Source organism: Sturnira hondurensis, unplaced genomic scaffold, assembly GCF_014824575.4.
Source record: "Sturnira hondurensis isolate 20B ecotype Veracruz unplaced genomic scaffold, ASM1482457v3 Scaffold0025370, whole genome shotgun sequence".
Classification (NCBI taxonomy): Eukaryota; Metazoa; Chordata; class Mammalia; order Chiroptera; family Phyllostomidae; genus Sturnira; species Sturnira hondurensis.
The window spans coordinates 2,476,540-2,495,005 of record NW_028098001.1 but is presented as its reverse complement, the minus strand read 5'-3'; the positions used below and the strand labels follow the sequence as shown (position 1 = coordinate 2,495,005).

General features: G+C 37.0%; 1 protein-coding gene across 4 annotated transcripts in view; it reads right to left on the bottom strand.

Annotated features, from left to right (window-relative positions):
* Positions 1-11,883: 11,883 nt before the first annotated feature.
* The window catches only part of EPHA7 (EPH receptor A7), a 166,308-nt gene continuing 159,725 nt past the window's right edge, over positions 11,884-18,466 (bottom strand). For all 4 annotated transcript variants that reach the window (XM_037039310.1, XM_037039311.1, XM_037039312.1 and 1 more), the window contains exons 15-17: positions 17,738-17,931; positions 16,563-16,718; positions 11,884-14,846 (exon numbers count right to left, since the gene is read on the bottom strand). In XM_037039310.1, the coding sequence (XP_036895205.1) occupies positions 14,732-14,846; positions 16,563-16,718; positions 17,738-17,931 (465 nt within the window). In that variant the 3' untranslated portion in view covers positions 11,884-14,731. The remainder of the gene's footprint in view (positions 14,847-16,562; positions 16,719-17,737; positions 17,932-18,466) is intronic.

Here is an 18,466-nt window from a genome sequence, read left to right as displayed (position 1 = left end):
TTAAACTTAAAAAACAAGGCCCACTTTTATTTTTCATCTCTAAAATCTGTAAACTAAGTCAGTGTGGATTTCCCCCGAAAAATAGTTAAGACGCAAAAAGTTGTAAAAAATAAATTATTTCGAGCAAGTTTTAACTACTCCCCTCCCAGTGGAAGAAAGAAATCAGAAAACACGCAGTGTTAATAGCTTGGTAAATAGGGGGAAGTGTCTTCAAACACTTAGGAACTCACTGCTGGAATTCTAAAACGTGGAAGTCATGACAACACGTTTCAACCGTTTCAGAGTCCTTCGTAAAAGCAGGGAAAGTCCAACTCCTGAAGTTGAAAGACAACTTTCATGCTTTTCCCAATATTGTACATGTCGATTTTGCCCAGCATAGCATTCGTCTGCCTAGGACAGTCAAGTCAGTGACTGCCTGCTATCCAACTAGAGGTTTTCAGACTTCCACTGCAAAACATTCATAAAAAGAAGGGAGGGGCATAGATACTTTTTGTATTTGCATTTTATTGTTTATCTGAAGCTCTTTGCATACTTATTCAAACAGAGTCCTGTTTATATGCGGAACTCTGCATGAAGGCAAGATACTGGTTTTTCTACCGGTGAGGCAGCATGGAGTGCACACTGAGATGAAGTGGAGGAAGGTGGTGTTTTCTACAACTTTTATGATTCTGCTTACAGCCATTGAAAACAGAAAAGAAACGGGTTTTCTAAACCTATGCGGTTTTAGAAAGGCAGGCTATTGGGTTACTTTCATGAAAATTAACTCTCAATAGGTTGTGGGAGTGAAAGGAAAAGGAATTGGGGCAAAGTTGGAAATTCAGTTATAAAAACAATAATTAGATATTTCTCCTTCTTGGGCTTATGCTTCTTCACCAGTAAATATCATCAGTTTTGAAAGGTAATTAAACGATTGTCATACCCACACTACCTGTGGTATTGGATTGGATTATGCTTGTCAGCACTAGGCTATCATTTGTACTCAGAGGCACTTCATTCAACGAGCTTATTTCAGGCCTGCGTGCATATTTCATCAGTATACACACATCTGCTTCAACACCTAATTGGTTTTTATCTATTTAGCCTTGACTTTTATTTTTATTTTTCTATTTAGATTTTGTACGTTGGTGAGATCATCTGAGTTTTAGAAAATACTGTTAACTCTGAGCAATTCAAATAGTTTCTATACATCTTTAAAGCCCTGGTATCCTGATTATACCATGGGTTTAGAGATTGTTGGTAGAGTATGGATGTTTCATTTCTGCTTCCCTAGAGAAAGACTTCTGCTCAACATAACAAAAATTAGATGTGTACTAATGAAGGACTTTGGCTGTGTCACACCCTGGCTGCTCTGCACTAGGGAAGCAATTTTGCATGGAGATAGACCGAAAAAATTTGCTCCCTCAGCTTTCTTGGGAACAGTAACCAGCCAGGGTGTTCATGTACACTGTGGAGATTACAGCCAACACCATACCTGTCCAAGAGGCCATCATTTCCATCTCTGGGATGGACACTGGTAAAAGGAGGAAAAGGCATATTTGCTACTTCAGCATGTACTATTTCTTTGTGCAGTCAAGGGGATAAAAGAAACATTGTGTAATTTTAGCGGACAGTATGCTACATTCTCCCTCTCATCTTTTTTTTTTTTTCCCTCAAAAGCAGCACTTTGAAGTAGGCATTTTAGCCTTGCTTGGCTGGTGATGAAAGAGGCTGAAAAAGTTTGAGGGGTTTTCTGAGCATCACAATTAGCAAGAGGCCATGTCTGCTCTATAAGCAAAATGTGTCTTACTCCGAGAGATCTGTGCAATTGTCTCTTCTGCAACTGATTAGGAAGGGATTTACAAAATCCACAGTTCACATTTGTAGCCTAAGGCAGTGTCTGAGCAGGTTTTCTTTCATTCTTTCTGGAGTCAACACTTTGCTCCGGAAATCCACATGTTTAGTTATAGACCTTTCTTTTAAAAGTTTTCTGAAGCTATATTCTGGGTTCTCCATACAGTTTATCAGTAACTCTTCTGTAATCTCGGGGCTCTGAGGTCTAGCAGCATCTGATATGTAAGTTACTCTGCAGCAGAATCTTTCTGGTTGTTTAAAAGGACGTGTATCATCCTTTAATGAGTTTCTGCCTCTTAACTTACAAATATTGAGGGGTCTTTAGACAGAGCTTGATAATTAAAATAATAGCAGCCGGGAACATTTCTAAGCTATTTAGACATATTTATTTAATTCCAAGAGCAATTTATACAACAGGTACTATTTATCATTCCCATTTACCAAAGAAGAAAATGGGGCAAAAAAATGCAGTTATGTAACTAGCCCAAGTCCACATCACTAGTAATTGATAGAACTGGGACTTGAAAGCAAAACCAAAGAATTTCCTATCTTGCTGAGATACAAACACTGCTAACCTCTTCCTCCAGCGACGCTCAAGTATTTGTGGATGTCTACCTTGCCAAAACTTGTTATAATGTGAGAACACAAGAGAATTTTCGTATCTTGGAATCTTACAAAGATAACAATTTTATACATCTACTTCTGAAATGAAAACAAGGACTAGTCTCCACCTTTTGCCATCAGATTTTAAAAAGTTAAATTGAGGATTCTGCAAACATGATAACCAAAGATGTGAGTTTTGGGAAACAGAATTGCAGGAGATTTAGAAAACAGCAAAATGCAAATCAAAACATGTGATATATTATCAAAAATTATATCAATACACATGACAATATTTATAATGTTATAGTCCAAGGTGGAGAAAGTACCAAGCAAGTCCAAGTTTATTTCAATGGCTCTTTGAATTGTGTTTCTTTAGTCTGAATAGCTTTTATGTATTTTTATGTATTAATTTATTCAGTCATTATTTTGAAGTGGTTAGCTTTAAAGCATTGCTATTTATACATATGCACAGATTTCTACCTGTCTGAAATATATTAAAATAAAAAAGTAATGCAGTCTATTTTATTTTCAATAGAGTGAGCTACTTGAAAATCCAAAAAGTCACAAACAAAAAAAAATCTCAAATATGCCTGTCATCTTCTTACCTGATTTTCAAATCATCTAAAGCCTGGTGAGAAGGGTCAGGAAAGGCCCACTATGGTGAGTCGGACATGAATATTTACCTCTATGTTATAAACCTCTAAAATTATACAGAGCCTAAAAGCAATGCCAACCCAACCTTAGTCACGTTGTTTCAATTCTACTTGTTCTGCTCTGTTCCTGTGGCTGATATATCAAGATGAGCAAACCCTTGATAATATCATCACCCAGCACCCTCACACAGTGCTAAACCAGCAAGCATGATTACATGCATACAAAGAGGATTAAAATAAAGAAATTAAAATTTATTTACTGTACCATGGAACACTACCAAACAAACAATTTACTCATGCAGAGGTTACAATTGTTCAATTCAGGCGGCTTACACCTGTGCTGGATACCACCCACCTCCTGTAACCTAGGGGCCGACAGGCAGACTTCATGATGGCCAAGAAACTCCAGGCGGGCTGTAAGAGCAGATAAATGGTATGTAGTTTGGAGAGTAGGGGATGCGATTTAGAGTTTATGGGATTAATAGACCTTGCAGGTTACATGCTGCAGGACCCCAGGAAGATTTAAAAGCTAAGAAGAAAAACCTTGAATTTGAACCTGTGCTTGACTGGAAGCCACTGAACTGAAAGCAAAGCAAGTGAATTCTTATACTAGGCAATGTACAACTCACAAAGCTTGAAAAGTCACAGTGGAGTTAAAAAATACCAACCAGATCAAAGGAAAATATACCACAGTCATTAATAAATTTTAAAATATTAATATACTTTTCTAAAATATATATTTGGATTTATCAAGCTAAATCAAAGTTGCCAGGAAACATTTGGTGAGAAGATAGAAAATTCAATGAAAAGAAATGAAATCATCATAATGTTATTTTAAATTTATTCCATATTATTTAAAGCTCAGTTGTCTGTTAATTTTATCTGTTCTTCATTAAATTACTATTAAAAAATGTACGGTTGATATGCCCAATCCAATGGATAAAAACCTGAGTTTCAAAGAGTTAAATTATTCTGCCAATGTTAAGGAATCACTAAATGATGGAACCAGGACTAATACCTCCACATCTTAAAGCTTCTAACTTTTCCTTCCACCCTGTCTATTTTTATCCTCTCTTAATTGTGGAGATTCTGCTTTGATGTTAAATTTATATAGCAACATACAATGGCAGTTAAAACTTACCAGTAAAAATTGAAATATCACCAAGTAAGTGAAAGTCTGTATTTCAGTTGCATTTGAAATGTATTTATTTAACCTCAATAGTAGCTATATAGTTCCTCTTTCAGTGAAAATTATTGATTATGTACCTACTATGTGAAAGGCATTTTTTCTCTAGCCTCTCCGCAATGTCTGTTGAATATACGGAAAGAAAGATCCATTGCAATAACTTCATGGCTGTAGTTTATGCACAGAGAAACTTAGCACTGGAAAATTAAATCTTTATAAAAGGAAAGTAAGAAACATGACATATTCTCACTTTTAAAAAATGGCAAAGATGCAATTAAATGCATGTCTCTAGCAGCAGATTTTGGTTCTTATAATTACCTTGAATGTATGAAAGCAGCACAGGCAAAACCTCTTCCACCCTATCCCCAAACACACTGCCCAGACAGGCCACAGGGTCTGCGGCTGCTCTGGGAGCAGAGAGCAGAGGTACAGGAAGAGTTATGAAAGCATGTGTTTGGCCTATTTAAGTCAGCTTATGTACATAAATAAACGACAAAGCGTGAAGGTATACATTAAAAAATACGAATGTCAAGGAATGTGCTAATTCCAGAGTGTGATATTGCCTGGTGTTAAGACCATGCAGATCTCTTGCTAAAGCAAAGAAGTAGCTATAAAGTGAGGGAAATGCATAAAGTGGTTAGCTTGATTATTTGGAAAGATACGTGAGAAGAAATACACAGATATAGGGAAGCAGCTGTATTTGAAATAGTCAGAATAGTATTTGGAACAATGAAGTTATGATTACGTATTTGTTTTCCAATCAAAAAGGTGTGTGAGCAGTTAATCTAATATAAGCATGCTGTTTTTATACTCTCAGAAATTAAGATGTGCCCCTCACATCTTATTTGCTCATACAGGGTGTGTGGATCACTGTAGTCTTGAGACTTCAAATGGGCTTGTGCATACCTCTCAGGCCAGTGAAAATGGGGCCAGGTGAGGGATGGCGCAATACGACATCTGGGAAACCTCTGTGACATTGAAAAGAGACATACGTCATTCAGTGGAACGAGAGCCCTTAATCGAGGACTCGGCTCTGGAGAATGGTCTTCATGCAGTAGGTTAAGACTTCCCACCAGAGTATCTAAGTGCCTGGCTCCAGAATCACGTGATTTCAATCACTCAACACACTCCTGTTCAGAATCTGCAAGCTGGTAGGAGCTGTCCCAGGCTTTGAAATAGAAATGTGAGTAGAACAAAACCTTCTACTTCCTATTGGACACATAATTGACAGATAAACAATGTAAAATATTATATAATGTAACGGGGTAATAAAAAATTAGAGGTTTTTTTGACATTTTGAAAAGATGATAGAATAAAACCATGCAGAAATCTCCCCACAGCTTCAACAATAGTAATGAAAGGTAAAATTGAGAACATATATTTAGATGAGATAAACATGTCGATATAATTTTCCATAATTAAGGATGCATTGTTTATTAACAAAATAATTTGCTCTGTCTTTTATTTTCCAGAGGCATATTCAAGTCATTGAAGGAGATGCATACAAAGTAAAAAATGACATTGTAGTATTAATTATAAATTGAATGAGGATTGTGTGCTTTCCTCAAATTTATCTTTCTTTTGTCCAGCATTTGTTTTAAAGGTAATCACATATTTTGGCTTTGAGGTGTATAGGAATAGAAGCCATTCCCAGCCTTTAGACCTGTGTTGGGCTCAGTAAATTCTAGGAGACATTAAATAAATTCAGTTGTTCCCCTCACAGAACTTATAATGACATGGGCGTGTGAGAGAACTTTGTGTGTCAAATATACAAGGAGCTGAGTCCAGCACAAGGGGTAATGGCCCAGATCACGCAGGCAGGGCCCCAGTGGTCAATGTTATGTTACATAATTGAATGAGACTCTCCATCAGTGAAGGGGCCATTACTTAGTCTTTCAAACTGCGGAAAAACATGATCAGATACGTGTTAGAGAATTGACTCTGAAAGTCATGGTTCAAAAGGATTATGGGAAGAGAAACATATTAGATAGAGAGTATGGCATCAGTTTGGGTGAGAGGGGACAATGGAAGACATTAGGGCGGCGATTGGGAGAGGGTTCGCAGATTATAGAGATCCTGAAGAACCAAGGTCATCAGCTGGTTGTGGAGAGCGACTGTTTATGGCCAGAATAAAGTTTGATGGTTTAGGGTACTGGTTTGAGAGATATGATTAATAATGATTTAAAAAACCGAGGAAAGGATAAGAATGAGATTTGGGGCAAAAACATATAACCTGTATAGAAAAACTCAGCTGTAAGAATTCGTAACAGTGTGTTCATGTGTTTGATAAATAGAACAATATGTAGAGAAAAACATTTCCCTAAGAAACTGTGAGAGCTAACATGTACTGAGCATTTTGTGTTGTTAAAAGTACTTTCCAAGTATCAACTGATAAATTAAACAGCTCTTGAAGTTGGCTACTGTTTATGCCCATCTTACAGGTAAGAAAGAGGAAAGCCAAAGAGAAATGAAATCATTTTCTGGCTTCAAACTCTGCAGTCAACCAAGACACTATGCTGCACCTTCATGATGTGAACATGGAGCAGATTTATAGGCAGGCCTGCAAAAATAGGCTTTATTATATATATATATATATATTTAAAGACTTTATTTATTTATTTATTTATACACAGAGGGAAAGGGAGGGAGAAAGAAAGAGAGAGAAATATCAATGTGTGTTTGTCTCCAGCACATCCCCCACTGGGGACCTGGCCTGCAACCCAGGCATGCGCCCTACACAGGGACTCCAACTTGAGACCCTTTGGTTCCAGAGCCAGGTTCAATCTACTGAGCCACACCAGCCAGGGGCTTTATTCTATTTCTAATTAGCTACAAAATCACTGATGCTCTCTTGAGGCTGAGAGTTGGAATGAGAGACATTTCCTTATAGGAAAGGAAACATATTATTTTCCATTGTCTAGGACTAATTTAAAAATAAATTGTCAGAATCACAACTCATGTATTTCTGCAGAGTACTGCTCCTCTAAAAAAATTCTCACCATGTATTTTCTTCATCAAAGAAGATATTGGTAAATAGCCCTTCATTGTTTCTCTCATCAAGCCCAATTCCTTCGACTTGATCTTAAATTCTTCTTTCATCTTGTTCTGTTATTAGTAACCAGTGATACCTCTTCCGTTTAACCTCTGGAAAATACTGCTATTTGAAGTGTCTGGGTTTTGTTTACTAATCAGCTCCTCCCCTTCCCTTTCTCACACAGGTCTACATCTCTGAGCTCCTTCGCTCAGTCCCCTGGGGCCCTCCTACCGCCCCAGGCCTATCACAGAAGCATCCATCCGTGCTTTGAAATTACTTTGCTTCCTCAAAACCTGTTTTGCTACCACCTTCACAGCACCCCATTCATCGTTCAGAGCACCTGATTCTCTCTACTTTTCAAGACAAAAAGCAATTTGAATTAATTTGCACTTCAAGGATTCTAAAATATTTATAGAGGTTCTACTGAGTGCCTAAAACTGTTAAGTCCCAAAGGACACAATGCAAAGATTTCCACTTGGCTTCTGCCCTCCAAGAGCACTTGATCTACTGGGACACGCACACACAGATCATCAGACCCAGCACAGGAAGATAATCACAGCACCAGTAGCATAAACAAAGCACAGGAAGGAAGGCTTTGTGGCACTTGGATGTCAGTGAAGACTTGGAAGAAAGAACTTTTGAGTTGTGTCTTTAAAATGTATTTATTTATTTTTAGGGAGAAGGGGAAGGAGAAAGAGAGGGAGAGAAAAACATCGATCAGCTGTCTCTGGCTCACCGGAGCTGGGGACCGGCCTGCAACCCAGGCATGTGGCCTGACCAGGAATTGAACCAGTGATCCTTCAGCTTGTAGGACAACGCCCAACCCATAGAACTACACCAGTTAGGGTTTGAGTCGTGTTGTGAGGAGAGAAACTTCTTCCATTTAGGAAAGTGAGAGAGGATGTGAGGATGGAGAGGAAGGTATGAAAGCATAAAAGTGCGTGTTCGATTGCTCTGATCCAGAAATGCAGTAATCATTTCATACTTCAGGTACAGTTGCCAGACCTTGGTTCCTTACACTTCATTTCCATCCGTCACTTTTCTGGTTGGAATTGCTAATAGCTTGTCTTTGCCTCTGCCTTTAAACTCAGCTTCTCCTACCTGACTCTACAGATTTCCTGTAATTCATCTATACTTTTTATATACACTTCTATATAAAATGTTATTTGTTCTTTTCCAAAAAATGAGAGTTAATATCATTCATTGTTTGCTGGCTTTGTTTCGTAAGTAGATCAGAAGAGGTTAGATTCCTTGCTGTCCTGCTAGCCCCACCCGCACTTAACCTATCAGGTAGCCCTTTACGATGAGTGCAACCATTGAGATAACAGCAGCAGCCCATGCTTCAACTCCTGTCTGTTTCTCAGGTAAAGCTGAGCAGGACTGTTTGGTGCATCAGGTTCCTGTTGTGTGTGTGAAGTTGGGTTCTGGAGCTTGGGGTGCAACCTCATGAAAACATGGAATAACAACGAGGCATGGCCAATAGATCTCCTGCCCAGTCGGTCCCCCAAAACACTTGCGCTGGTGTCAGAGCTGGAGAAAAGCCTTGGTCTCTTTTGCCTGGAAAGAATTCGTGTTAGCCTCACATTTGGTCCAGTTTTCAGTGTTAATAGCGCATGTCTCTGACAGATTGATAGAGGCATGTCATATTAAACTTAGGACTTTCTTCTATAATTTAGATTGTATCTGTCCCATCAGTGTAGTACAAAACCCTCTTGGTTTGCCTCATTTCTACTAATTGCAAAATATTTTTAAAAGCAAGTGGTTGATATGAACACTAACTAGTTCTGCACATGTAGTTTAATTTTTTTCTATTTGTTTTTCTGGAGTTTGTTTTGCAGTCATTTGCTTTATTTTGTTTTGGCTACACAGTGGAATGAGGAGACTTGAATAGTATATATGTTTGTCCTTTACTGCACTAGAACCAACACTACTTAAACCAAATGAGCCTGCTTCTTCCTATGGGTCTTTCTTTAATTAAGATCTGATTAACAACACATTTAAAAATATATTGTGCATTCTTACAGTTATATATGCCAAATCTACAAACATGCTTAATTAAAGGCGGTGAATTTCAAAAGCGAAACATCATTAATTTTCAGCAGTAGTAACCTGGGATATTTAAAATAATGACATTCATGTGGTTTTATCTGATTGAGCTTAATTTGCTATTCATGGAGGTTTAGAACAGGCCACACCTCACTGGTTAGTGTCCCCAGATCATCAAATGCTGGCAATTTAGGAATTCCTACCACTGTTAATACACTTAAAGTGCCCCCACAAGCCTACAGAACACCAGAGCTACTTATTGCTCTGTACCAAACTCCGTGCAATAGTCCTAATAAAATCAATTATTTACATTTATTTTAACCTCAAGGTCAATCAGAAGAGGTTTTTTATTGATTAACGGTAGATTTAATTATGTTCAATCACTGGACTTGAAAACACACCCCCTTACAGGACTTAAATCTAATGAGGCTCACAGAAGCACTCCTGTTGAATTATTTTATTCTCCTGTTCGCTTCTTCAGGCTATGTGGAAACGCATTAGGCAGAACTGAGACAGCAGCCTGGGCAGGGCCACTGAAGGGAGCTAGGCAGAGCCGAGAGGTTGTGCTTTCTCTCTGAGCAGCTTGAAAGTTTGCCAGTCACCATGCACTGTCTTTCATCGTCTGTAAGAAATTTGATCACTTCTTTCTTTATGTGTCTTGCTTTCAGAAACTTTCCTCAAATTTTATATTGAGTATTCATTGCAGCTAACCATATAAAGCAAAGGGTAAAGCAGGAGATAGGAGTCCTTCAACAAAAGACTTTTACTGATGATCACTGTAAGTATTCAATCTAATTTTTACTTAGTGATAGAACTTATACCCCTAATATATAAAGGCAATAGTATAAAGCCATTATACCCCTAATAATGGCTTTATAATTTTGGAAGAAAAAGAATAGTGGTAGAATAGTGTTTTTTGTGTCACTTGTAAATCCAGTACAAAGGAGATCATTTGAGTGCCCTTTGGTGTTTCAACTTCATGAACTTCACAAAGGCATTACTTGTTGAATGTTCAGGAATAGCCAAGACTTCAAGATTACCTTTGAATTTCAGTTCGGCTTAGCCGAAACCTCGGATCACCAATGTGACAACTGGTGGGAGTACCTCATCTGGAGTGTTGCCTGGTCTCTTTTTAAAAAAATATTTATTTATTTATCTTTAGAGAGGAAGAGAAAGAGAGAGGGAGAGAAATATCAATGTATGGTTGCCTCTCGTGCTTCCCTTGCTGGGAACTGGCCTGCAACCCAGGCATGTGCCCTGACTGGGAATCGAACCGCGATTGTGTGGTTCACAGGCCCGTGCTCAATCCACTGAGCTACACCAGCCAGGGCGCCTGGTCTCATTTTTTGAAGTATGTTTGGATATTCATTAAGAGCTTGTAGAGCTTAAGATGATGGTGCTGTAGAAAAAGGAGTGTATGGTTTTCTTCATTCAGGTGCAATTTGAAATGACCTTTCAGTCAATGTCAGTGAAACACCCTATCAGACCATCAACTAGCTCACTTTGCCATTTGCTTCGTTCCCTATATTTGCATCCTGCAGACTCTTAAATGTGAACTTTCAAAGTTATATATATGTATATACACACACATGCACACACACATGCATATCCACTTTATCAAATGGATAAAATGTTTGTCAGGGTCCAATGATGAAATATTACCTTCCCCATGGAAATATTCTTGTTAGTTCAAATGTAGCTATAGTTTCAAAGGGAACAAAAAGGTTTTAATGAAAGTGTCAGACAGTATGGCCCTTTAAAGGCCTTTTCTTAACCTGTTATTCTTTAATAATTAGAGTGGAATAAAATCAGAGGGCAAGAGGATGAGGGGAAGCAAAGGGTATTAATTCTCTTCATAGTCAGATGGGACCATGGAAATATTTCAATAAACTTTTACTCTGAATATCTCCCTTCATGATATTGTGTCAGAAAATAAAGAATAAGTCAGGGGCATAAATGAATCCGCCAATGACTGGAGACAGGGTTTTCTTTACATTGTCTAATAGACTCGTTTATTATTTTAAGCTGGTAAAAAGAGACTTATGATTTGTGTTGAAGAAAGAGTTATTTGTGCTTGATACATTGAAGACACTCTTCAAAAGCAGTTGGTCCTTATAAAAGGATGACCCCTGTAATAATTCTTAGGCAAGGAGGGATAAATTCAACCAACAAAAAGCACATCTCGCCCCAATTTCCCCATGATTTCTCCACATATAAGCAAAAAAAATACACATCAGTAATTTATTTGAACATGCACATCTGTGAGTAGCACAGTTCTAAGCTACTCAGGAAACAAAAGGGAGAATATCAGCATTACCTAAATAAAAAAAGAGAGGTGAATTACACCATTTTAATTGTCTTAAAATCACGGATAAGAGGAGCAATTAAAATATAGTCCTAAATAGCACTAGCTAATGTAGATTACATAAGTGTACAATATGGTTCAACTAATAGCGCTCTGACAAGCATAAACCACCAGTCCTAGTAAACGAGGCCCAGGTCAATTGCTGAGAAAACATTCGATCCAGATGTCATAAACATCACCTTTATTTCAGTACTGAATGCAAAAGACAAGTCAAGTGTGAAGACAGTGTTCTAAAAAAGGTGGCTCTATTAAAGCTAAGAGGCCATTTTTTTGCATTTTTATAATTTTTGAATTCTACTCTTGACACTTGCTTTCTCTACTTTTCCTCCCCTGAGCACTAATTTATCAAAAGAAAAAGATTTCAAGGTGCAAGTTATACATTCTTATTGTTATAACCATTTCATCTCTTTCTGGAAGAGAGTATTACAATCAGCGTTACAATGTTACTCCTTTTTTTCTCTGAATATCTGTTTCACACATGTTTCAAATTATAATGTCGATTGGGAAATGAAACTTACAAATGAGAGAGTGATGTCATCATACACTTCCTATTGTGCTGTGTGTCTTTCCCATCCCTTCTCCCCTTTCCCTGTAAAGAGCTGTAAAAAATTTAAGGCAGATGAGGTATATTGCTGAAGAAAAGTTATTTTTGAAAAAAAAATCAAAAAACCTTTTTATTCTGCCCTTCTACTCAAGAAAGACTACTCAGCTATAAATCTAGTGCTAGAAAAAAGCAGGAAAGACACCGTTTGCATGTACCACACCATGTCTTCTATTTCTAGAATGGCTTTTTGTTAATTTAATTTTAATAGAAAAAATAAGCACCTTAAGCTATGAACAAGAAAAGAACCTCATTAGTCGTGAGTCTAGAACCCAAACGGAATTGAGAACGCTCACCCGGACTCTTCCACTCATTCTCACAAAGGCCAACACTACTGATTAGAATTGTAAAGTGCTGTACTTAGTATAAACACTTGTATACACTGCGGACACTGAAAAATAACCCTCAAGCACATTGTGTTATAGTTCCAAAAATATATTTACAGTCTATTACAAAGATTACAAATGGAAGTATCTAGGTGACTGTATTACGCTAATTAAAATTATTTTACAGATTATTTTTCCTTAGGGACAAAAAACATTTTAGTGAAATTAGAATGATCTTTCTAGTCAATCGAAAATAAATAAAAATATCAAATAACACTGTACAGTGATTTAAAAGAAAAAAGGGGAGGGGAGGGGTTCGGGAAGCAATCCATTTGAGTTTTTCTATAGCCATCTTTGGTCCTAAATGTGGGAAAACACATTATGTAGCACTGAAAATACCTGTTCTTTTGTGATGCTCTGCAAGTAAAATAGAAAAATATAGTGCATTTTCAAAGTATTCAGAGCCCACTACAGAGGAATGTGTGTACAAAACAAGACAGTATAAATAAAATTTACAAGTTTTACAAAGAAACATTTACAGATTTTGTTTCTGTTATCTGTTTGTTTGTGGATGCCCACATTATCAAACAAGACCAATTATGACCGATCCCTGGGATCTTTCTCTATTAAAATCATTATAAACAGCCCAATTCTCTTTGGAAATACAACAGTTCAATTCTGGGGTAGTTCATGATTTTCATAACTTTTGAAAGCGGTACTCACAATATGTATACATTCCTGAAATAGCTATAAAGACATTTAATTATTGCTCGTGAAATTCTAACATGTAACCAAATAATATGGAATAATAAATAAAGCTGGAAGAAAGTCAGATTCTTCACCTCTTTCGGCCATGGTAAAAAGGGTTCTTTCACTTAAGTTTCTCAGTGTTCACAAATAAAATAATTTTTTTCCTGTAGCTGCATTGGTGCTATCCTGTGCAGCAAATTTGTTTTGAAAGGTGAAAATTGTGAACTGCCCCTTATATCATGCTTCCGAGTTCTAATATAAAACTTAATTCTTTCCACTTCTGTCTGGACTGCATTAAACAGAACACGATATAAAATATATGCCAACTATTCACCCTAAATTTCCTAATGTCAAAATATTGAAAAAAAAATCTCGATGTGCTCACACTAAATTTTAGATAACACTGGATGGTTCTTGCTTCCAGAGATTCGCCTCCACCAACGTTCTTTAGATGAAGTGCCTCATAGTTTTTGTGGTCACAAACCTACAATTTGAGTTTTTTTTTTTTAGTAAATTCTGTCTAGTAAAATCACTTTATAAACAATCACTTAAAAGTGCCTTATAGTATTTATGGATCATTATTGCTTTTTTCATTAAAAAGATAGTGTTGTCTGCTCTTTACAAAAAAAATTCTTTTTAAAAAATATCAGAGCTCCTGGCAACTTGCATTTTCTTGACTACCTGACAATTAGCAAACAATATCGAAACAGCACTGATTAAACAAAATAAAGTGGCACAAGAAAGGATACCAATGTTCTGACAGAGATATCTTCAACCATGCTATTTTTTCTTTTTTTTAAATTTGAGATTCTTTCAAAAGTACCCAGTGTAGTAATGTGTCATAGAGCAACACTAAAAAGGTCCAAAGTTATAAACGCCTTTCTAAAACAAAGTCCTTATGAAGAATAAACACAAATGATTTTAAAAAGGAATAGTCTGAAATCACATATTTGAGGAAAATATTTCATTGATTTTAACAATAAGATCATGATTTTATTTGACAAATATATTCTTTCTTAAATTCTTTATGTACATTTTAAAAAGTCTATAAGATAAAAAGGAGGTTAGAGAGCTCAAGGTGTTTGGATGTTTTTCAGGTAGTACTTTGTTTATTGTCACTGCTGTTTTCCTGGCCACCAGTGGTGGATCCTAAATTCCCTTTTTATGTGTTCCGGTGGCACTTAGGAGTTCAAGTCTGTAGGTGCTTCATCCATCTTCTCTTCACTCTCAAAAGGACCCAGGACTCAGCTGTCTTGTAGCAGCATCCTATGCACACATCAAAGGCCAGCAACTGTTCTCTCTGGTCCACAGCCTCTCTTGAGAGGGAGAAGCGCCCATCACACCTGGATGCCGGTCCCATGTAAGTGAAGCATTTGTGCTCTCATAGTCTGAATGCTGCTCATGATTTTCTTCTGATGGCCAACCAGTGTGATCCCTAAACTCATCACATCACTGAAAAAGACAGATGCATTTTTTATTAGTTAGCTTACCAAGAATTTATTCGGTAGCAGACCGTCGTCAACTCCTTAGTTGAATAATCTGTGTATCTTATGGGAACAGATCCCATGTTGGTGTTCGTGGGTATGTATGTGGTCACTTGGCTGCGGTAGGTCAGGTCAGTGACCTGCATCGCCTTCTCCTTTGTGAAAACCTCACTGCTCAGGCTCTCAGTTTGCCAATAAGATATTTTAAAAGTGATTTGAAATTTTACGTAGGAAATTATCAAAGTGTTAAAATTAGTATTAACTGAAGATAACATTAGGAAATGTTAGTTGAAACATTGTGATCTTGAACCTAAGTGAAATTTAAAACATTTTGTTATTCAAATATGTGTATGGTATGGACAGAAACAGTTCTGGCTTCTAGTAGAACGAGAATTTTCACTGATTGTACAAATTTTGATAGAGTTTAATTATATGGTAGTTCTGAGCATATTACTGGTCACATAACTACTTTCAGTTCAGTTCGATCATTTTTTAAAAAAGTACAATACCCATTACCCACGTTTAATAGCTTAAATCTGACATAAGCTAGGTGGATCTCTGCTTGTACTTTTTCCCGAGAACCAGAAAGACTGAGCCTAGGCATTCAAGCAGCTAAGATACAGCAACAGGACAGTGCAGCAGTACTTTGCAGCAGTATCTAATAAGACTCTGAGAGGCAAGGTCTTTACGGGGAGTTACCCTCCTTTGGAAAGATAAGGATCATTGTACCAGCTCTGCCCACGTGGTGCCTAACAGAAAGCTAGACAAGATAGCACGCACATTGTTAAATTCATGTACATGACATTTCCTGACACCAGGAAGGATTGCTGGCCTTCATTTCATCTGAAAATTGAAATCCTTCTCACAGTAGCAGGTAAAAAGGACCCCACTAATGGAAACTTGATAATTGTTTCTCATTTTCAAACACATTGACTGAGGGAATCGGCATCACCCATAAGAGTTATGGAGTAGCCAAAAAAGGCAAGGTTGGGATATATTAAATTGCTTTCCTAAGGCCACATAATCGGTGATGGAGCCAAAGCAGAAAATTAGTTTTTACTTCCAGATCACAGCAATTTCTAACTTGTTTTATCAGGTGACTCTTAAGGTTAAAAATTTTTTGACTCAATCAACACTTTCCAATAGGTAAGTTAAACTAAACTGTTACAATAGTTACAGTGAATTAAATGGTTCCCCTTGACCTCTTCAGAAAATAATCATATTGAATGTCCTAATGCATTCTGGTGTTGGGTTTGAAACTTTGAGATTGTAACGTCTGATAAAAACCCGGTGAAAGAAATCCTCCTTTGCAGTGAAGAAAGAGTAGGAACATAACGCTACCGTGGTTAATGAAAAAAGAAAGTCTCACTGAATGGTGTTTACCACACTGGCTGCAGAGACAAATTAGCTACCACTTAACTGAGTCAGTTTGGGGAAAATACTTAAGTTCTCTGAGCCTTAGCCTTGTGGGCGAAACTACTGAGTTAACAAAACTGTTGCTGTGAGGCTTAAAAAAGATATTAAACGTTAAAAGGTCATTTAGCATAATTCCTGGCACGTAGAAGGCATTTATTAAAGAGATACTTTTCTCCATGGTTCATACCTCTTTCATATATCTTGAATGTACAAAGCTTGGGTTGTACCTAATACATTCTTAAATATAATTTTTAAAGTTTAAGCTTACTCAATAGTCATTCTGGCAACTGATTCAAGGGTGTTGTAGCCAGCTGCTGTGAAGTTGTCTTTATATCTTTCCATCTTAATAGCTTGTAGCCATTCTCCGACTGAACAAAATGTAGTGAAGTCAGGGGTGTTTTGATCCAGAAGAGGGCTTATTGGCCTAGATAAAAATAAAACCAAAAAAAATTTTCATGAACTACTAAGTGAAAAGATCTTGTACCATACAAAAATAAGGGTATAAGGAATAAAATTACATACTTTAATTAATGTTATTATAATACTTATAAACATAAAATATAAAAATGAATAGATATGCTAATAAAATCTCATACATAAAGCTTATCCAATAATTATGGACTCCAAAATTTATATTTTATCTATATATGATGACCACCAGATTGCATTTTTACGCATTTTTAAAATATAGCCAACAGTATTTGTAATGAGTCCATGTTTGTTCGTTTGCTTTTCCAAACGTAGCTGGGAGTAAAAAAAGCACATTTGGCTGTGGACTGACTCATTCAGAAAAGGAGGCTGCTGTTAAGATGTTCTGCGTCCACTGCACCGATGGTAGCCTTTCGAGCACCTCGTGGCTCACACACTTTCACAAGGCCTAACGGACAACCAGTGCAGACCAGAGAACAGGCTCACCTGGCCCTGAGGCTGAATAGTTACTACTATGCATTATAATGGAGGAGGCCAAGTGTTTCAGACTTGTTTAAAGCTGGTATACTTCTTTAACCATGTACTGAATTACCTTTATAAATGTTAATTTGAGAGAATCATTTTACTAACTACAAGCAAATAATAAAATTGATACTACGTAGCAAACCAGGGCGACAGTGATAAAAAGTCACATAATAATAATCGCAAAATAGTAATTTGAAAATGTGAAATGCCACCTAATTACAAAATTCCAATTTAAAGAGTTTTCTAAATGACAGCCAATGATATCTATTGTAACTTTTAAGGGAAAAAAAGCAATAATAGTGAATAGATCTCTTTAAACACTAATTCAGTTAGGGATCTGAAAAAGTAAAATCTGCCAACACAGTGTATTTAATATGGATTTATAATTTAACACAGATGCCAACTTGCCAAGGTGGTGGGACTGAGGAGAAAAATGATTCCCATGAACATCTTACTTTCTCCAGCTTCCCACCTTTAGCTTTTTCTTACCTACTGCAGGTTCCCAAGGGTGTTTTCAGACTATTCGGGTTTCGAATCATTTTGTCTAGAATCCCGACTATCTGTTCAAACTTCGGCCGTTCGGAGCGCTCCTTCTGCCAGCAGTCCAGCATCAGCTGGTGGAGACCGGCGGGGCAGTCCATGGGTGCAGGCAAGCGGTAGCCTTCTTCTATCGCTTTTATAACCTAATAGCCGACAGGACATTAAAGATATTACCGAATGAGATGCAGGTATAAGAAGTAAATTGCCTAGTAGGCAAAGCGATTTATCCTGATAAAAGTGAAGCACACTGCTTTGCAAAAGACTTAATTTTTTTTCCAACATAGCCATGAATATTAAGCATGTTATTAATGAATGGGTGCATAAAGTGCAGGATATGATGACATTTTGCAGTTAATTCAGCAATAGAGAGCAGCAATTAAGTTCACTCAGAGGGCAAGAGATGGAAAATTTTTTAATGTCATCCCAGAGGTTTTCAAAAGGAAAGATGTTATGGAAACATTTTACATGTACAATAATAGTTGCACGTGTACACATTTCTCCATAGATTTATACATTTTCAAAGTTGTAAGAGGAAGTTCTGTTACCCAAAATGGAAACCTCCTCAAAGTTTCACTTTTTGCAAAGTTCAAATAACACTTTTACACAAGATATCAAAATATGGGAATGTACCATGACAAAATATTACCAAGCGCAACACTATATTAAATAATATGAAGC